General features: G+C 52.8%; 3 protein-coding genes and 1 non-coding gene across 4 annotated transcripts; 3 read left to right on the top strand and 1 right to left on the bottom strand.

The window, feature by feature from the left end:
* The first annotated feature begins 56 nt into the window (after positions 1-56).
* Positions 57-3,485, top strand: NDE1_1 (NADH:ubiquinone oxidoreductase). Its single transcript, XM_062915377.1, has 3 exons — positions 57-918; positions 1,062-1,595; positions 1,655-3,485. The coding sequence occupies exons 2-3, from the start codon at positions 1,368-1,370 to the stop codon at positions 3,281-3,283; spliced, it is 1,857 nt and encodes a 618-aa protein (XP_062761238.1). The 5' UTR covers positions 57-918; positions 1,062-1,367; the 3' UTR covers positions 3,284-3,485.
* Positions 3,486-6,825: 3,340 nt separating this feature from the next.
* On the top strand, positions 6,826-7,757 carry QC763_0114810 (uncharacterized protein; the record flags this gene model as incomplete). The annotated part of the gene is made up of 2 exons (XM_062906525.1): positions 6,826-7,225; positions 7,611-7,757. Exons 1-2 carry the CDS (start codon positions 7,136-7,138, stop codon positions 7,755-7,757), a joined length of 237 nt encoding a protein of 78 aa, XP_062761237.1. The 5' UTR covers positions 6,826-7,135.
* Positions 7,758-7,853: 96 nt separating this feature from the next.
* Positions 7,854-15,076, top strand: ACC1 (acetyl-coenzyme-A carboxylase; the record flags this gene model as incomplete). Its single annotated transcript, XM_062915378.1, has 3 exons — positions 7,854-8,030; positions 8,092-13,207; positions 13,270-15,076. 3 exons carry the CDS (start codon positions 7,854-7,856, stop codon positions 14,835-14,837), a joined length of 6,861 nt encoding a protein of 2,286 aa, XP_062761236.1. The 3' UTR covers positions 14,838-15,076.
* Positions 15,077-15,220: 144 nt separating this feature from the next.
* Positions 15,221-15,307, bottom strand: QC763_0114790. Its single transcript has one exon. It is a non-coding gene; the product is annotated as a tRNA-Lys (tRNA).
* Between the last annotated feature and the right edge of the window lie 5,526 nt (positions 15,308-20,833).

The raw sequence follows: 20,833 nt of genomic DNA, 5'->3' as shown, positions 1-20,833 counted from the left end.
GAGACCACCCGCTCATCTTTCTGGCAGCGGCATTGCTGCGACACACAAAAAGCGATATTTGGCAAATGCGCAAACCGTTTCAAATGCAGTGGATGGCGCGCGGCGTTGGTCGATCCTGGGGCTGCAGAGAGGATCGCTCTGTCAGACGCAAGACAGCGCAGCAGGCGCAAGCAAGCAAGCAGCGCGACACATTTAGCATAGGGCAGGGTGTATTTAAAGCAGAACAGGGACGGGCAGTTGGCATGAGGTGGGGTAGAATCGGCAGCGTGAGTGTGAGCAACAAGTCTGGCTGACTGGCTGTGTTGAAGATCTAGTTGGGTGGGAGTGAATGTGGTTCGTCATGCTAAAACAGCGGGAAGCTAGGTAGGTAGCATGTTGAAGAAGATACGCGGATGGATGAAGAATAATAGGGAGGGAGATAGATTGTGTGGTAGAGACAAAGAATTTGAAGTAGATGAGTCCTAGAGGTAGTATAGATGAAAGAGAATGGTCTCCAACAGCAAGACCAACGTCATGACATCAAAGTACATAAAGTGCTGTGTTGATGTTGACGAGGTTGAAAGTGGGTTTGTTGACTCTAAAAGAAGCTCAGGTTGGGTGGAGCAAATGGTGCACGGTTGCCATGGTGCCATTAGCGCATGCAGAGCAGAAGGAGAAGAGGAAGAGCCCACAGGTGCCAAGGAAAACACCCAGCCCCGGGACCAGGACTGGGAGAACGAGGAAGCATCCAACCTTCCTCCCGCCCGCCGCCAACTCGACAACCGACGACATCGCAATCGCCAACCGAGACGACTTACGACGGAATCAGGTAGGTAAGTAGGTCGCGAAGTGCGATCACTCGATCAAGTCCACCGCCGGACTCTTCGACGCCCTTTCCGACTGTCCAAGACGCCCTTTTCCCGCCCGCGCGACCGTCGGGTAAGCTGCCTCTCGCTCTCTCTCTCTCTGCGTTCTGTCTCTCTCTCGCCTGTCATTCATCCCCCCGCGACCGCCTTCTCCTCCTCCGCCTCCACCTCCCGCAGATTACAACCTCAGTTGTTGACGTCGTCGCTCAACACCAGGAAAATAACCCCCCATCGCGGGAACTCACAGTCGGCCATGACCTGCCGCATTTTCGCATAACGCCTCGAGCCTTCCCGCTGCATTTTACGATAACGATCCACGACTTTCATATCTGCTTTCAGTTTCTGTTTTCGCTGCCAACTGTCCGACGTTCTTTCCGACCGCCTTTTCCCTAGAGTTAATTTATTTCCACAACCATCACATGCGAGATTCTTCCCTTTTGCGCATCACAGCCACTACATCTCGCAGTATCGCATAGCAAAAATTACGAAAAAACAGCAACCAACAAATAATTACAACAAAAAATGTCGGAGCCACCATCATCCCCTCCAAGCGCCGAGGCCAACCCCCAGGATGCGCTCGCGTGGTACAAGTCGCAATACGAGCTGCTCGAGCAGGAACTATCGGAATTCCAAGCCTCAAGCAAAGAGCTAGAAGCCGAGCTCGAAAAGGACCTGGATGCTGCCGACAAGCGGGAAAGGGCTCTGCAGAAAAAGGCCGAGAGCCTGAGCTATGAGGTGGAGGAATGGAAGGTACTGATATCTCCTTATGAGCGCACTCGAGTGACGGTCTGGCTGACATGTCCTACCAGCGAAAATACAAGGAATCCAAATCCGAGGCAAATGCGGCGCAAAGCATTCTCGAGAAAGAGATCACCACCCTTCGCGAAACAAACCGGACCTTGCAGCTCAGACTACGGGATATCGAGGTAGCAAATGACGACTTTGAGCGACAGGCGCGCAACACCACGTCATCACTGGAGGATCTCGAGTCCAAGTACAATGTCGCCATCGAACGGGCTGTCTTGCTGGAGGAGGAGATCAAGATTGGGGAACAGGAAAGGGAACAGCTTCGGGTAGAGACTCAGCGGTTGAGGGAGGAGTTGTCGGATTTAAAGATCGAGGCCGAAATCTTGCAGCACAAGATCAAGAAGCAGGATGCCCGCCATTTATCGACACTCTCCACTGACCTCTCGCTCCCCGGCTCCCCGCCATTTGGCAGCTCACCTCACTCGACCGCAAGCTCACCAATGATCACCACCCCACCCGACACCAAGTCGCTATCCACCGCGGACACCTTGTCCGAACTCCAAGACCCACCATCACCCTCCATCTCGGAGATCTCTCAACTGTCCCGGTCACGACTCAGTGTCACAAAAGGTCCTACGTCCCAAAGGAAATCCCGATTGCCTTCTGCCGACAGCAGCATGGCATCTAAACCAAGGTCCATTGGCGGTGCGTCTAGCTCTTCAACCCGGGGCAATCGTGTGGCGACTGCTTCCGCCGCATTGCGCACGCCTGCCCAGAGAAACTCGACTACCAGCAAGCCACCACCAAGCACGAGGGCGCACAAGATTCCGCCCTCCAATTCACTCACCCATATCCGGACGCTCACAGCACAGATGCAGCGTCTGGAAGCTCGTGTGCAGTCTGCCCGGTCCAAGCTCCCTGCAGGTTCGGCCAGCACCCCACCACGGGGCTCACCAAGAACAGTTCCCACGGTACCATCTTCGGTCACAATACGCAGTAGGAAGCGTAACGCCGGTTCCACAGCATCGTCGACGATCAGCAACGGCGACGACAAACCAACGCCATCCAATTTCCGCAGCAGCCTTTCGAGTTCAACGGCGAATAAGCATGTCCCCCGACTTAGCACGTCGGGCGTCTCCCGATTGTCCTTTGGTCCGCTGCCCAACCGTAACCCTAACCACCAAGCCGATGCATCCGATATCCCACGGCCCAGCAGTCGAGCTAGTGTCTCGAGCTACGCACGGCCGGTTAGCAGACAGGAATCGCACGGCGGTGGTCCCTCGAGCGCCGCCATGCCACCTCCCAGGCCGATGAGCAGGGCCAGTCTCACGGGGTCCAGAACACCACTAGGTAGGCCGAGGAGTAGTCTGGGCATGCACAGTGGGAGGGAGTCGCATCATGGTCATAATCCAAGTCACAGCGTTAGTTACAGCACGCTGGAACTGGATGAGGGAGACACTGGGGAGTTCCGGACGCCTAGCAGACGGGGAACCTTTAGCAGGATGGACGAGGGTGGGTTCAGTGCCATTCCGGGACCAAGCGGGATTCCAGCACCGAGGAGGCAGAGCGGAGGGTCGGGAGGCATCGGGCTGCGGAGGACTAGTAGTGCCAGTGCTGCCGGGCCTGTAGCAAGTCTGCTAGCGGGAGGCATGCAGGGGAGGGTGCTGGAGGATTTGGGGGAAACCTACTAAGCCAGGTCCATCAGGCAAGAAGATAGCTATGATGGAAGGGGGCATGATTAAGGAGCCTATAATTTACAATTGTGTTGAAGCGGAGAGGCGGCGTGATAGCTGGCTGGCTGAATGGGTTGGGTGGGAGGCATGGATGATACCTTTATTTTGACTTTGGCGCCTTACTACACAAACAGGAACGGAAAGGAAAGGAAGGGAGGGGGGAGTAGGGGGCAAATTGGGCTGAAGGGGGTTGGTTCACACATCGCAACTCTCTGGCTTTATTTTCTTCTACCTTATATTTCTGACTGAGGTGAGGCGGGAAGATTGGGTAGGGTGCTAACCTATCGGAAGAAAGACGGGGCGTGGATGTGTGAGAGAGTGATGATGGATGAATTGGTTGCTTTGATATACACTTTTTTTCAATACTTGATACCTATTTTTTTTTCTTTTTCTTTTGTGCATTTTACAGTTTGCATTACGATTGACGGTGTTTTTTGTTTTGCTTTGTGATGACATGAGAGATGAGGATTGAGCTTGGAGGGCTTGAGCATGGTGGTGGGTTGTGGTTATGAGATGATATCTTTGTAGGTTTGCATTTGTTTTGTAGCGATTCTTAACTTTGATGGTATGATTGCATGTAACGAATGGGGTGGGTATTGTGATTCGGGGTTGGGGATTTTGTGTGATTTGGGTGCTGAGCGAGGGAATGGCGTTTGGATTGTTCTTCTGACTGAGGGGTATAGACATGGTGCTTGAGGAGTGTGGGCATGCATGGCATTTGAGGAGTATTCTTCCTGGAAACTTCAAGGGCAAGAAGTCTTCGGGAGACGGACTGATGCATAAGGTACAGCAGAGGCAACGAGTGATAGTTTGAAGGGCACGCGCAAGTAGTACCTTGCATGCTGTGGACGACACTGCAAAAGTTCTGAAGCATACCTAAAATATGGCTACTAGGCCTTGAAATGACCAGTAGGTCTTGAGAGATAGTCGATAGGCCTTAAGGAGTAGTCAAAAGGCCCATTCCCTGTTCAAAAGGTAGAAGTCAACGGTTATCATACGTCTTACTTGTAGTACCAGTTATTTTGTCGACGACGCGTGCCTAGGTAGGTAGGTACCTTGGGAAATAATCTTGACCAGTTGGAATATAGAGCCAAAATACCAGGCTCAGAGTTTACGAGAGCTGTGTGTGCGTGCGTCAAAGAGGGTGTTTCATCTTGCTGAAGTTTGTTGTGATTTGTCAAGGTAAACGGAAGGATTAGTTAGGTACTTGGGAAAGCATTGATGCGTGGTCAAGAGAACAGACAAATGTACCCCCTTCTTCTCTCCACGTAGCTGCAGCAAACTTGGTGAAGCTCGATGTTACACCTTAAACCAACAGCATCAGTTGACTTTCATAAGGCTGAGCTTCATGTCTTTGAAGGTGCTGTGCCTAGCAGATCCTGGACTGGTCTAGCCCCCCGTTGGCCTCGTGGGAGAGGGGACCAAGAGAAAAATCGTACGATTCTGATGTCAGTGGGGCCTGGTTCTTCTGCTGACCTGCCTTCCCGTCGGATCGGATCGACCTGTCAAGATTCGGCAGTGGCTTCCGATCTGCTTGGATTGCTTGCTTGCAGATAGATGTGCAGAAGGGCACGGTTCGCAGTCTTAAGAGTACGGCGTATGTTTGGGCATGTTGGTATGGAGGGATTAGAGGTACACCTCGTAGTGGAGGAAGCAGGAGGGGGGCGTGTGGTTGGACACTAGATATGTCTGGCAAATTATGGACATTACCAACGGTATACATAGACATGATCGAGATGGATGGTCCTACAATCACCGGACTGGAGGTTCATGATTCATCAAAAAGAGGTAAACAGCCTGGGACCACATCACGATGGCCATTGTCCCATGTGGCTAGTCTTGTGGTCCGTGATGGCGGCAAGGTTTCTCCAGTGCGGAGCGGCCCGGTGACGACTCTATTCTTGGAGACAAGGGTCTTTTGTGTTGACGACAGTGTTTGTCGCGATGGTGAGGTGGCATGTGATTTATCCAAAAGCCTATCTGGCTGTCGATGGCCGAGTGGTGACAACACTGCAATACCCACCACTGATAACACCGAGAGAGCCAAACAGCTGCCACATCTGCATCTCAAGATGAATGTGACGGCGTGACCTATTCCTGATAGGCCATCTCTGAGGACTGCTTGAACGCAAAGGAAGGAAGATCTTCTTATCAAGAGAGGCCAACGTTTCAAAACCGAGCGGGAGAATATCACCGAGCGGCGATTTCACTCGGGAGTTGAGAGTCTCCAGACCACGAGGCCGGACAGATGGAAACCGGGAATTGTCGGCCACTACAAATGTTGTTGACCAGCCGAGTCAGTGTTGAAACTCGTCGTGTTGATGGATCCTTGAGCACAACCAAAACACGGAAACACCTGGGGAGAGAGCTGGAAAAGACCAGAAATGGTGAAAGTCTAGTCCGCAAAGGGCAATTCCTGGGCGGACAAGATGTTGGGGATCTGCGGGTCCGACTCCGGTCTTTTGCGCTAACAATTTCCTGTCGATCAAAGGGACCCGGGGGTTCCGGCATAACTCGAGGGACGACGGGAACTCAACAATTGGGGCATCTTTCACCCACAGTTGATTGCCACTTTCCCAGTCCCAACACTGGTCATTAAATTTCACGATTCTTGCAGTGGCTGGGCGTGTGTCTGTCCTCTTGGGTTGAGGGAGAGTTTTGAGGGACGAGTTACTGGCTCTGTCTGTGGCTGTTGAAGACTTGAATCGTGAAGTGTGATCCAAAAATCAAAATGCCATCTTCGGCGGTCCGCTGTCAGCCAGCCAGCCATGACCGCCCAGAAAACCCTTCCCTGGGGTCGGTTCCACCAGGCTGAGATCGAACCAGGGGCCGGCCCCGAGTGCCCAGGGGCACAGACCATCTGGGTCAGTTGCAAAAGGGTTGAACTGATCGGGGTTGGTTGTTGAGGGCTGCTGGTCTCTTTGTTAGTGCATGCCTTGGACCAAAGTACCCTGCAGGCTGATTTCCAAAGGGGAGACGGAAACAGAAACGGCTCAAATAGGAATTTGGGAAAGTAGGCTCGAGAGATCGTAGATACGAAATCGTCGATGAAGGGATTCGGACACCATTTGGCGTTGCCCCGAGCGCCGAAGCGGCATCGTCGGCGAAACATTGAACCCCAAATCCGCCGTGTGCTGCGCCGGGGCTGACATGAAGGTGTCCATGCGGCTGGGTTGAAGACCGGGAGTCTCGGGCAGCGGCATGGCAGAGAAGGATGCAGGAACAGGAACAGGAATGCCAATCTGGGGGCGGGAGATGGGGAAAGCAGAGGCTTGAAATAGAGAGAAGCATAGAAACCTAGAAGGCAATGCCGCCGTCGGTGTTGCTCCAAGTCAAGAGACGACGCGAGATGTATCTAGGGTGTCCCACGAGTGTCTTCGGTGATATCAAAAGCTTAACGGAGGTACATTGCTTGAACCCCGAGCCCACGGTGGAAGGGCACTTGTTCTGCGGGCTGACGTTGCTGCTGCTGGATGCCCCGGCAAGCGGGCAGACGGCGTGCTGTGTGTGGCCTTTTGGGAGTTTCCCCAACATGTCGGCTCGGTCGTCGGCGGTGTGAGCGATGATTGGCTTGATTCGACCGAGTTTAGATGTCACTGAGAGGCTCGGCGCGGGAAGCAAAGGGACGGAGCCACGGGCACGCAGGGGGTGCGAGGGGTGAAAAAAAAAAGTTACAGTGGAAAGTGCAGTGGTCGGTGGTGGTGTGGGTGTGTGGTGGGCGCTGGGTTGCTCGGATGCGGATGGCTCCAATTTTGGGGTCCCCACATCCCACCTTTCCCACCAAGCCCCGGGCCCCGGCTGTCAACCAGAATGTTTAGAACAGGGACGAACAACGTCTCGCCAGAAACCCAAACTCGACCCATTCATCTACGGACAACTCCTCCCCTCATCCCCCCCGAAGTAAGGACTTCTCCCTTCCCTTCTTCTCTCTTCTCCATTCCTTCTGGATCTGCTTCCCCTCCCTTCGCTCCTTGCCTGGTCTGCATCAACCTTGGAAGTTCCCTCGGCCGACCCCCCCGCCCCCCTCTTCTCTTCGTCCCTCACCTCGTCTGTTCTGCTGCATTCTATTGCACTTATCACCATCTTAATATTTTGATTGTGGTCTGATAAACAGATATCTAGATTCCTTGCAGCAAAGGAGTAGGAGTAGGATAAGGATATACCGGTCCACATATCCAGGTTCGTTCGGACTCCACGGATACAAATCAGCAGCCCAATCGCCAAGCATAGAGTTTCGCTGACACCGGGGCATCCGCCAGTTCCAGTTCCCAGCACAGCACAGCAGACACCGCCGCCTGCCAGCATCATCCCCCTCCACCCCTTTCCTCTTATCGGCGTCTGGTTTGGGAAAATATCCGATTGCCTGTGCCGACCTGCTCTGCTCGACAGACGCTTCACACCGCCTGGCGCTACACCACGTTACGTACTTTAATGATCGAGTAGACGACCTCTTCTCTTATTTTCGAACGAATTCCCCGCCAGATCCCCAACAAACGAGTCTGCAGCCCACCCCCCCAAAGCAGCAATCATGGGAGACACACCACGGAACGGCGTTATAGTGCCCAAGTCCAACGGCAAGGCTTCGTATGCCGAGAAGCACAAGATCGCCTCCCACTTCATTGGCGGCAACCGGCTGGAAAATGCCCCGCCGTCCAAGGTGAAGGACTTTGTCGCTAACCACGACGGTCACACCGTCATTACAAATGTGAGTGCTCGCCTGATACTTTTCGACTTCGAGAAAACACTTCTAACTCTCTTGTTCACAGGTATTGATCGCCAACAACGGTATCGCCGCCGTCAAGGAGATCAGATCAGTGCGAAAATGGGCCTACGAGACGTTTGGCGACGAGCGGGCCATCAAGTTCACTGTGATGGCCACGCCAGAAGATTTGCAAGCAAACGCCGACTACATCCGTATGGCTGACCATTACGTTGAGGTTCCCGGCGGCACAAACAACCACAACTATGCCAATGTCGAGCTTATTGTTGACATTGCGGAGCGTATGGACGTACACGCCGTGTGGGCAGGCTGGGGTCACGCTTCGGAAAACCCCAAGCTTCCAGAGTCCCTCGCCGCGTCACCAAAGAAGATTGTGTTCATCGGTCCTCCGGGCTCTGCCATGCGCTCGCTCGGTGACAAGATCTCTTCCACCATTGTAGCTCAGCACGCCGATGTGCCATGTATTCCATGGTCTGGTACTGGCGTTTCCCAAGTGAGTGTGGACGAGGATGGCATCGTCACAGTTCCAGATGATGTCTACCTCAAGGGCTGCGTGAGCTCGTGGCAAGAGGGCTTGGAGAAGGCGAAGGAGATTGGTTTCCCAGTAATGGTCAAGGCCTCTGAGGGTGGTGGTGGTAAGGGTATTCGCAAGGTCGTCAACGAGGAGACCTTCGAGGAGCTTTACAAGGCGGCGGCGAGCGAGATCCCTGGCTCTCCCATTTTCGTCATGAAGTTGGCCGACAGTGCGAGACATTTGGAGGTTCAATTGCTTGCTGATCAATACGGCAACAACATTTCGCTGTTTGGCAGAGATTGCTCGGTCCAACGCAGACATCAAAAGATTATCGAAGAGGCCCCCGTCACCATTGCCAAGCCAAACACGTTCAAGGCCATGGAGGAGGCTGCCGTTCGCCTCGGCAAGCTTGTCGGTTACGTTTCCGCCGGTACCGTCGAGTATTTGTACTCCCATGCCGATGACAAGTTCTACTTCTTGGAGTTGAACCCTCGTCTCCAGGTCGAGCATCCCACGACCGAAATGGTCAGCGGTGTTAACCTCCCCGCTGCCCAGCTGCAGATCGCCATGGGTCTCCCACTTCACCGGATTCAGGACATCCGTTTGCTGTATGGTGTGGATCCCAAGACGGCCACCGAGATCGACTTCCAGTTTGCGAACCCTGAAAGTGAAAAGACCCAGCGGAGGCCAACGCCCAAGGGCCACACCACGGCCTGCCGTATCACCTCCGAGGATCCCGGTGAGGGCTTCAAGCCATCCAACGGTGTGCTCCACGACTTGAACTTCCGCTCCAGCTCCAACGTCTGGGGTTACTTCTCTGTCGGTTCCGCTGGTGGTATTCACAGCTTCTCCGACTCTCAGTTCGGTCACATTTTCGCCTACGGCGAGAACCGTGCTGCCTCCAGAAAGCACATGGTTGTGGCCCTGAAGGAGCTGAGCATCCGTGGTGACTTCCGTACTACTGTCGAATACCTCATCAAGCTTCTCGAGACCGAAGCTTTCGAGGACAACACCATCACCACCGGCTGGCTTGATGAGTTGATTTCCAAGAAGCTCACTGCCGAGAGACCTGACCCTATGCTCGCTGTTGTCTGCGGTGCTGTCACCAAGGCTCACATTGCCAGCGAGAACTGCATTGCCGAATACAGAGCCGGTCTGGAGAAGGGCCAAGTCCCCTCCAAGGACATTCTCAAGACTGTCTTCCCTGTGGACTTCATCTATGAGGGCTACCGGTACAAGTTCACCGTCAGTCGTTCCAGCTCTGACAGCTACCACCTCTTCATCAACGGTTCCAAGTGCACAGTCGGTGTTCGCGCTCTCAGCGACGGTGGTCTCCTGGTCCTCCTCGATGGGCGCAGTCACAACGTGTACTGGAAGGAAGAGGCCGCCGCCACTCGCATCTCAGTCGACAGCAAGACCTGCCTGTTGGAGCAGGAGAACGACCCCACCCAGCTCCGCACGCCATCTCCCGGTAAGCTCGTGAAGTACTCTGTGGAGAACGGTGCCCACGTGCGTGCTGGCCAGACCTTTGCCGAAGTTGAGGTCATGAAGATGTACATGCCCCTCATCGCACAGGAGGACGGTATTGTGCAGCTCATCAAGCAGCCCGGAGCTACCCTCGAGGCTGGTGACATTCTCGGTATCTTGGCTCTTGATGACCCCAGCCGCGTCAAGCAAGCTCAGTCGTTCATCGGCCAGCTTCCCGAGTATGGCCCTCCTGTGGTGGTTGGTAACAAGCCCGCCCAGAAGTTCACCCTTCTCTTCAACACCCTCAAGAACATCCTCATGGGTTTCGACAACCAGGTAATCATGTTGCAGACCCTGAAGGGGCTTATTGAGGTGCTCCGCGACCCCAAGCTCCCCTACAGCGAGTTCTCGGCTCAGTTCTCTGCTCTCCATGCCCGCATGCCCCAGAAGCTCGACGCTCAGTTCAGCTCTGTTCTCGAACGTGCGTCCTCGCGTGGCGCCGAGTTCCCTGCTCGCAACCTGGCCAAGGTCTTCCAGAAGTTCCTTGACGACAACGTCACCTCCAAGAGCGACGCGGACGTCCTCAAGACCACTCTTCAGCCTTTGACCGACGTGCTCGACATGTATGCCGAAGGTCAGAAGGTGCGTGAGTTGACCGTTATTACTGAGCTCCTGAACATGTACGCCGAGGTCGAGCGCCTTTTCTCTGGCCGCCGGTCTCAGGACGAGGAAGTCATCTTGCAGCTTCGTGACCAGAACAAGGAGGACACCTCCAAGGTTGTGCAGACTGTGCTGTCGCATACCAGAGTCGCGGCCAAGAACTCGCTGGTTCTCGCCATTCTGGAGGAGTACCGTCCCAACAAGCCCAATGTTGGCAACGTTGGCAAGTACCTTCGCCCAGTGCTTCGCAAGATGGCCGAGCTCGAGTCCCGCCAAACTGCTAAGGTCTCGTTGAAGGCTCGTGAGATTCTCATCCAGTGTGCCCTTCCGTCTCTCGAGGAGAGAACCGCCCAGATGGAGCACATTTTGCGCTCCTCTGTTGTTGAGTCCCGCTACGGCGAGACCGGCTGGGACCACCGGGAGCCTAACCTTGAGGTCATCAAGGAGGTCGTCGACTCCAAGTACACTGTCTTCGATGTCCTGACATTGTTCTTCGCTCACGAGGATCCCTGGGTTTCTCTGGCTGCTTTGGAGGTTTACGTCCGTCGCGCGTACCGTGCGTATGTCCTGAAGAAGATTGAGTACCACACCGATGAGACCGAGACGCCATCCTTCGTTTCCTGGGACTTTGCTCTGCGCAAGATTGGCCAGACCGAGTTCGGGCTGCCCTTGCAGTCCGCCGCCCCATCCTCTCCGGCTACGCCGGTTGATAACACCTTCAAGCGTATCCACTCCATCAGCGACATGTCCTACCTCGAGAGGAAGACACAGGAGGAGCCGACCCGTAAGGGTGTGATAGTTCCATGCAAGTACCTCGAGGATGCCGATGACCTCCTCTCCAGAGCTCTCGACACCCTCCCGGTGATGAACGGCGCCAAGAAGAAGACCCCTGGCTTCATTCCTGACCTCAGCGGCAAGCGTCGCCCGCCCCCTCCTCCTCGTCTTGACAGCATCGACGAACTTTCAGCCGTTGTCAACGTTGCCATCCGCGATGCTGAGGGCCGCAGCGATGATGAGATCCTGAAGGAGATCTTGCCCCTGGTCCATCAGTTCAAGGATGACCTTTTCGCCCGCCGCGTCCGTCGTCTGACCTTCATCTGCGGCCGCAACGATGGCTCGTACCCCGGTTACTACACCTTCCGTGGCCCCGAGTACATTGAGGATGACAGTATTCGCCACATTGAGCCTTCTCTTGCCTTCCAGCTCGAATTGGCTCGTCTCTCCAAGTTCAAGATCAAGCCCGTCTTCACCGAAAACAAGAATATCCACATGTACGAGGGTGTTGGGAAGGGTGTTGAGACTGATAGGCGCTTCTTCACTCGTGCTGTCATTCGCCCCGGAAGACTTCGGGATGAGATTCCTACCGCCGAGTACTTGATTTCGGAAGCCGACCGCGTGATCAACGATATTTTTGACGCTCTCGAGATTATCGGCACACACAACTCGGATTTGAACCATATGTTCATCAACTTTACTCCCGTCTTCCAGCTTCAGCCTCAGGAAGTTGAGCAGTCGCTTCAGGGCTTCTTGGATCGCTTCGGTCCCCGCGCTTGGCGTCTTCGTGTTGCCCAGGTCGAGATCCGCATTATTTGCACTGATCCCTCCACCGGCATGCCCTACCCTCTGCGTGTGATCATCACCAACACCTCTGGCTACGTCATCCAGGTAGAGATGTATGCCGAGCGCAAGTCGGACAAGGGCGACTGGGTCTTCTACTCTACCGGTGGCACCACCAAGATCGGATCCATGCATCTGCTCCCCGTCTCGACCCCTTACCCCACCAAGAACTGGCTCCAGCCCAAGCGGTACAAGGCTCATTTGATGGGCACTCAGTATGTGTATGATTTCCCCGAGCTCTTCCGCCAGGCCATCCAGAACAGCTGGGCCAATGCTGTCAAGAAGGTCCCCTCCATGGCCGAGAAGCAGCCCCCGGTTGGCGAGTGCATCGAGTTCAACGAGCTTGTCTTGGATGACCATGACAACTTGGCCGAGGTTTCTCGCGACCCAGGCACCAACACCTGCGGTATGGTCGGTTGGCTCATCAGCGCCCGCACCCCCGAATACCCCAAGGGCCGCAAGTTTATTGTCGTCGCCAACGACATCACCTTCAACATTGGTTCTTTCGGGCCCAAGGAAGACAACTTCTTCTACAAGTGCACAGAGCTTGCTCGCAAGTTGGGCGTTCCCCGCATCTACTTGTCGGCCAATTCGGGTGCTCGCTTGGGTCTGGCTAACGAGCTGATGCCTCACTTCAGCGTGGCCTGGAACGAGGAGGGCAAGCCCGAGGCTGGCTTCAAGTACCTCTACCTCAACGATGAGGCCAAGAAGAGGTTCGAGAGCACTGTGCTGACCGAGGAGGTCTCTGAGGGTGGCGAGAAGCGTCACAAGATTGTCACCATCATCGGTGCTGAAGACGGTTTGGGTGTCGAATGCTTGCGTGGTTCCGGCCTCATCGCCGGTGCCACTAGCAGAGCCTACCAGGATATCTTTACTTGCACGCTCGTCACTTGCCGCTCGGTTGGTGAGTTATTCCCCCTTTTTCTGACGATCTTTTGAAATGAGTCGTGTACTGACTGTTTGCAGGTATTGGTGCCTACCTTGTCCGCCTTGGTCAGCGTGCTGTGCAAATTGAGGGCCAGCCCATCATCCTGACTGGTGCCCCCGCCCTCAACAACCTTTTGGGTCGTGAGGTCTACACCTCTAACCTCCAGCTTGGTGGCACTCAGATCATGTACCGCAACGGTGTGTCTCACTTGACCGCCAACGACGACTTTGCTGGTGTTTCCAAGATTGTTGAGTGGATGTCCTTCGTTCCCGATAAGCGCAACAACCCTGTGCCCATCAGCCTTGGCATCGACAGCTGGGATCGTGACGTTGTCTTCACCCCAGAGCAGAAGAAGCCCTATGATGTCAGGTGGATGATTGCCGGCAAGCAGGACGAGGATGGTTTCCAGCCTGGTCTGTTTGACAAGGATTCCTTCGTGGAGACCCTTGGCGGCTGGGCTCGCACTGTCGTGGTTGGTCGTGCTCGTCTCGGCGGCATTCCTATGGGTGTCATCGGTGTCGAGACCCGCTCTGTCGAGAACATCACACCCGCCGACCCTGCCAACCCTGACTCGATCGAGCAAGTCAGCAACGAGGCCGGTGGTGTTTGGTACCCCAACTCTGCCTTCAAGACTGCTCAGGCCATCAACGACTTCAACTATGGCGAGCAGCTTCCCCTGATGATCCTTGCCAACTGGCGTGGATTCTCTGGTGGCCAGCGTGACATGTACAACGAGGTCCTCAAGTACGGCTCGTACATTGTCGATGCTCTCGTCAAGTTCGAGCAGCCAGTCTTCATCTACATTCCACCATTCGGTGAGCTTCGTGGCGGTTCGTGGGTCGTTGTCGATCCCACCATCAACCCGACCGCCATGGAGATGTACGCCGATGTGGACGCCCGCGGCGGTGTCTTGGAGCCTGAGGGTATCATCGGTATCAAATACCGCAAGGACAAGCAGCTTGAGACCATGGCCCGTCTCGATCCCGTTTACTCGGGCCTGAAGAGGCAGATCGCCGACACGTCGCTTTCCAAGGAGGAGATCGATGAGATCAAGAAGAAGATGACGGAGCGCGAGCAGGAGCTTCTGCCTGTATATGCTCAGATCAGCTTGCAGTTTGCCGATCTTCACGACCGCGCCGGCCGCATGAAAGCCAAGGGTGTCATTCGCGAGGTGCTCGAGTGGCGCAACGCCCGCCGCTTCTTTTACTGGCGCGTGCGCAGAAGATTGAACGAGGAGTACATCCTCCGCCGCCTTGCCTCGGCGGCTGCGGTTTCGGGCGTTCACAACAAGAATGCGGCGGCAGCTGCCCAAGCCCGCGCCCGTCACCTCTCCCTCCTCGAATCCTGGTGCGGTATTGCCCACTTTGACAAGTCTGATCGCGAGGTTGCCATCTGGTACGAGGAAAACCGCAAGGTGGTGCACGAGAAGGTTGAGCACCTCAAGGCCGAGGCTCTGCAGGCCGAGATGCGCGAGCTCGTCCGTCTTGGTAGCCAGTCTACGGAGGATGCTGCCAGCAACCCTGCCTGGAAGGGTATCCGCGATGTCCTTCACACCATGCCGGTACAAGAACGGGAGAAGATGCTCCAGTATCTCAAGCAGGTGTAATTTGGTATGATGTTGCCATGAATGGGCAGTAATTGGGGGGGGAAAAGGGATAAGAAAATACAAGGTGACGATTGTACGAGACTAAAATGGTTTTTTTTTCTTCCAGAACTCTGTAATTGCATGCACATGATGGACGGGATGTATGGGTTGAAAGCGGTGTTAATTTTTGTCGTTTGGGCATGGTTGGGATTGGACAGTTCTTCAGCGATAGTAACAATTCATGTTTCCAAGTTATCACGATTTATGTCGGTGTGAATGTGAGATGTCTGGTGGTTGGAAAAAAGAGGAATCAACATGGTGTCGGCGATGGCGGTGGTGACGATGGTGGATCATGCACAATAACATTTACCCTAGTACCGCTGATTAACCCTATCAAATAGCCTGCCCGGCTAGCTCAATCGGTAGAGCGTGAGACTCTTAAGGAGTGCTCCGAAATCTCAAGGTTGTGGGTTCGACCCCCACGTCGGGCTCAATTCCCGTCGAAATGACATCATTTTTGCCGTTTTTTTCTTCTGATCCATACTGGATGAGTCGCTCATTTTTGCCTTTTTCGGGGAATTTGATGGAATCTTTTCGTTTCGAGAATTTCGTGACGTGTGCTGTGATGTCAGAGTGTCTTGCGCAGAGGAGGGAGAATATGCATTCGTGATCAATCTTTCTTTTCGGGATGCAAGCCGAGTGGGTGGAAAAGTCCCTTGCTTGAGTGAGAATATGGTACGAAAGGAGAAGAGAGTTGGTTTTTCATTGCTGTTTTGGTTGATTCGATCCGGGAAGGAGAGGAGATGGTATTTACATCGGACTTTTTTGTAGAAAGGGAGGGGGTGTAACCGAAAGAGGTCAAATGAGGCGGGTACGTCAGCCTGGTGTAAGCGCGGTCACACACCAGTGACACGTGCCAGCCTTGTCATGTTTGGTGATCTTGTTAGACCTCTTCCAAGATTTTGGGTCCGGGGTCCTAGCCGATAAGGCGGCTTGTAATGTATTGTCTGTCCAAGCGGGTGGGTGTGAGATGAATTGGCCCACCAGGAGGTTCAGATTGGGTTGTGGAAGGTGATGAAAACATAAGTGACCGCTTACATGTGGAGGCTGCATTGGTTGTGCTTACATGGGAATTGCATCATTCTTTTGGGGATGGTGATGATGATGAGGTGAGGTGGACGAGAAGAAGAAGAAATATGGTGGTGCGAGATAGCGGTTGAGTGACAAGTGCCAGGGAGATGTTGTAAGAGTGTGAGAAGGGGGGCTTCACAAAGCAATAAAACGGACGAGAAAATGTGTGTGTAGGGAGGCTGTGTATAATTTCGACGTCAGTGGCTTGTTGTCATGATGGGTGTCAGGTAGTTGGGATTGAGCCGTGTGGTTATGATAAGCAAGAAGGACGCGCTCAACTTTTTCTTTTGGGCTTTCTTCATGATGGCTGCAGAAAGCTGAACTTGCGCAAGGAAGTTTTGCATTCAGCACTGACTTGGTCGTCAAATCACTGGAATCGCGTGAGCAAGGAGTTGTCAAAGACTTGGATCGATCTTGAAAGCAGAAATCTCAGTCTTTTCTACTGCATAATCGGCACTTGCCCGTCAATCGGACTTCGACGGTAGCAGGTGGCTTGCTTGTTGTGTTGGACCCTGGTTCCACGTGGGATGTTGGTGGTGACACGGCTAATAGCTGGTGTTCTCAGCCTCATCCAGCCTGGAATGACGTATGGGGATCTCGTTTGGCTGTGCGTTGAAATTTCTCAAGAATTTCCCTCAAGGTTCTCGGCTTTCATCCAAGACCTTGGTAGCGCTCGCGTGGCTTTTGCACATGCCGTGGGCGTTTGTCCAATCGGTTGTTTGCCGAGAAGCCTCAAAGACAGCATGAGAAAGTCAAAGGATCAAAAAGCAAGGCTCCAAATCAGATTTCGGTGCTGTATGAACCCGAACTACCTAAAAGTGAGGGTGAAGGGAAAGGTACATAAAAATACAAAACGCCATGAGCAAACTCCAGCCAGTACTCCAGGATTGATATCCATCCAGTGGGTAGGGAAAACCAGGATTCTTTGTGAGCCTCGACATGAAACTATCTTGGGCCTCCTGCGGCATTGCTGTTACCACTCGTTAGCTGCCACCCTCGTAATGAATGACAGACCTTCAAACACGTACGTACAGACATCATGTTTCACGATTTGGGACCAAAAGATCAAAAGATGTCCAAGGCCGTGACGTTCCCCTCGACGAGATTGTAGTAGCCGCCATCATTGCTGATATAATAAACAGCGACCTGGATGTAATATGCTCCAGCCATGGGGTAGTTGGTTGCAACCGCATCGAAGGTAAAGTGAACAACACCATTGCTCGTGCGGGTCCAGTCAGGGGATACCGTCGTCGCCCCTGTCAACCCGCCATCTACAGCGGTTTGGCTGTATCCTTCATGTAGAACGACGGTAGCGAAGAGATTGCCGATATTGGTGATATCTACGCCTTTGTAGTCTGAAAGAGTGAATGAGACCTCGATTGCGGGACTGATGGTTTCGTTCATCCCAACGCTTGCAGGCGGTTGGCCAATAACCCTGAGGGGGTCTGAAGAACGACGTGCCATGGTGAAAGAGGTGGAGGGAAGTTGTTGAGATTTAGAGCTTTCTGATATGGAGTCGACTGTTGGTATTTACTGAAGAACTCAGTGTGCGATTAGCGTGTTGGCAGATGGGGAGGGGGAATACGGCTTCATATACCTGTTCAGAAACCTGGTCAAGGGGTCATCGGATTCGTTGATGAAGAGTGATAAAGAGAATCCTGGTCTGGTGGTGGTTTCAATACTGACTTGAGGAACCAACAAACCGGGCACCATCTCGCATCTTATGTTTCTGAGCCTGGGTGGACTGGTAATCGGGACCCGGAACGTGCCGGATCTCCTTGTTCACACCCAATCCTCCCCGCCATGAGGGGGGGCCCTTGTGCATGGAACATGTATTGAAAAGATCAGGGGAAACGTGGATGAAATCTACCAGAGCCGAACACATGAAACCCCCCTGCTCTTCCTCGTCACCTGGTAGGGGAAAGGGGAAAAGGGGGCATCAGGAACAACAACAGCTGAAGATTGTTGAAATCTTTCAGTTTTACTAGGTAGACATCGTTGTGGCCGAGTACTAGGTAAGGATATCACTCTTCTTTCTTCGCGAATTTTCGCTTCTGGTAAGCAAATCCAGTCCCGTTCACCTTTGGTAAAAATACCGCCATGATCGAGGGTGTGTAAGTTTATCCCGAGAATACGGAACTGGAACGCGATCGACCCTGCCAGATATGATTTGTCACTTTTGTGGCGGCAAGGTCTGGGATGTCTATAATCCAATAAGGTTTCTCCATGCCCAGATCCTCATGGTGGGGACATGGAAAAAGAACCGATGGGTTGTGGTGTATCTACGGTAAAGCATCGTCGTTGGTTTCGAGAGTACGAATTAGCTGAACATTGTGCTTAACCAAGTTAGCTCCCTTGGTCTGACCCCAGACCGTTTGCCGGTTAGAACTCAGGGAATAGTATTTTAGCTCCGATTCCCAGACAAGTTTTGGATATACAGATCAGAGCTGGTACCGAGCTGGCTTCGAGCTCCAAAGAACGCGGCATCTCCTAGAGAATCCGGCCCTAGCAAAAGATTTCGACCTAGGCTTGACTTCTGTGATTCACCATGCCTTCTCAAGTCCTCTATCATACATAATCTTTCGATAAACCAATTTTTTGGTCTTGACAAAGGTCGTCCACGTTGAAGAGGAACAAGGGTAGACTACATTTAAACTAGTGATGATCTCTTCCCGATCCGAGATAGCGTGACTGCTGCAGCCGCTTAATCTCGCAGTTGAGTCCGATCATGGCGTTCGCTTATACATGTGCAGATCACGAAGGAATGTTCCAATGTTCCAACGGTACGTACAGTCGGTGGCTTTGGCAGGCAACAAATTCCTTTTGCACGTGGCCACCCCCTTTTTGATTTAATTGCCACCAGAACTTTGGAGACTTCTCCGAGACGTGGGGATTTCCGCAGGTATTTTGACGGCTCTCCAGTCGACTTGGCGTTGAAGTGGCAGCAAAGACTCCGCGTGGTATTTACCTCCACATGTATGCGGTGCAACATGCAGGGTCCATCTTCAATGACGCAGCCTTGCGATGGTGACTGATGTGATTGATCATGTTTAGAGCTGGGTGCGGGATGAGACCTACCCGATACTTTAGCCCTCGGATGCTGTGCCAAGAGGTCGACTGAAAGTTCGCTAACGCGACGAAAATCGTCGACAATATCACCATGAATGAACAGGTCTGGCCCAGGGGGCAGGAGACGAGTTTGTTCTGAGTGGAGCTGAATAAGGCACTGTGCCAAAAGCAAGCCTGGTGAGAATGTGCTGTGAGCAAGTTCCAAGAATCAACATCCCTTACTTTCCGGTATTGGGAATGGCGTCAGCAAACCGAGCGTCTTTTTGACCGATCAATGGCGTCGACTGGAGTGGGATGAGTAAGTGCTCACAAATACGCTCGCAAGGTTGGTCCATATGCAGCCTGATCACAACGTTCCTTCCATCAACAGGCGGGTTAGAGAGTCGCAGGATCGTCAGTCAGAAAGGCGGTGTTATTTCAAGATCAGACCTGCAGGAAGATTAGTTGCCCGCATTGCAATTGGTTTGATTCAAGACATCAGGAAATCAAAAATACCTGGGAAATGCGTCCTATGTGTACAAACATGACGTCGCCAGAGAGTTTGAAGCGTAGCGCAGTTAGAAGAAGATAAGGTAGGATGAAAGAGACCAAATCCTGGGGTTAAATACTGCGCGTCGTAAACGGAGGTCGGTCACCGCAGGCTTGAAGATATCACAAGTATCCAGTCGCGCAGACGTCACACTACCCAGTATTCTTTCACCAATGAAGGAGACAGAGAGACTAGGTACCCACCAAGCAACTTCGTACATGCTGCTGCCCCCGAGATTGTTTCTCTTACACCCCAACTCTATCGTTTGATCCCTACTTGAAACAAGCCAATCATTTCATGCTCTTTCTCCAAGCTGTTGCAGCAGCTCGATAGGTATTACAGCAAAAATCTCTCAAACCATCCCCCGGATTATTTGGACGCTCCTCAAACGAAGGGAACCAGCTAAACATTATCCACAAATAATTCAAACACTCCCCAGCACAATCCGCTAGTTTGGTTTACCAAAGGAATGGATAAGTCGCCCTTTTACCTACCTGTTCACCTCAACCAAATATTCCCTAGGCTCCATGTCCACAAAGGCCGAAGGTAAGCAAATCTGAAACAGACCTACCCACGCTACATCATTTCCATCAGCTCTATGATACCAGAGCTAACCCACTGTTTCCTAGATCCTTACAATCTCTTCCAGACAACCAAACATCATCTTCTCACTTCATACCGACGCCGATGGCAAACTACTACCATATTCTCCACCCCAACCGAACCCAACCCGAGATCCCATCTTGTATAGTGGCTCTAGCGACAACCTCACAGTATCGACCCTATATCACTTCTCATCACAGTACATCCCAATCAGCGGACTTGTACAAACTTTCAAAACAAGACCCCCAACACCTTATCTTGACCACGTCGGCGCCGAGGAGGGTTCAGACCATCCAGACTGAATGCGGCAGGGCCAAAGAAGTAAGGACATCACTACGCTTAGAGAAGGAGCCCGTCTTGTTAGGGTCTAATCGCACCCTCGATTTTAGCTCTTTACTATTGGCCAAAGGCTTTATACAGAGAGGTGTAATCGTTTTCATTTTGATAGAAGTCCCTACCAACATTGGGCAGGTTTAATATTTGAATAAAAACCTACCGGCTTATTTTTAACATTACTTAATTAAGTTACGTATGTTTCTTTTCAAAGTTTATAAACTTACCAAAGTAATTATCGCCCTTTTTTTTCTATCGAAAAAGAAGCTCTTATAATTTATAGCTCTGCTATATTTATTGTAGGTACTTACTATAAGTTGTTGAAAAAATAGTAGGAAAAATAAACATTGAC

Source organism: Podospora pseudopauciseta (assembly GCF_035222475.1).
Source record: "Podospora pseudopauciseta strain CBS 411.78 chromosome 7 map unlocalized CBS411.78m_7.2, whole genome shotgun sequence".
In the NCBI taxonomy this organism is placed as follows: domain Eukaryota; kingdom Fungi; phylum Ascomycota; class Sordariomycetes; order Sordariales; family Podosporaceae; genus Podospora; species Podospora pseudopauciseta.
The sequence above is the reverse complement of the archived record's forward strand: the minus strand, read 5'-3'. Positions and strand labels throughout refer to the sequence as shown.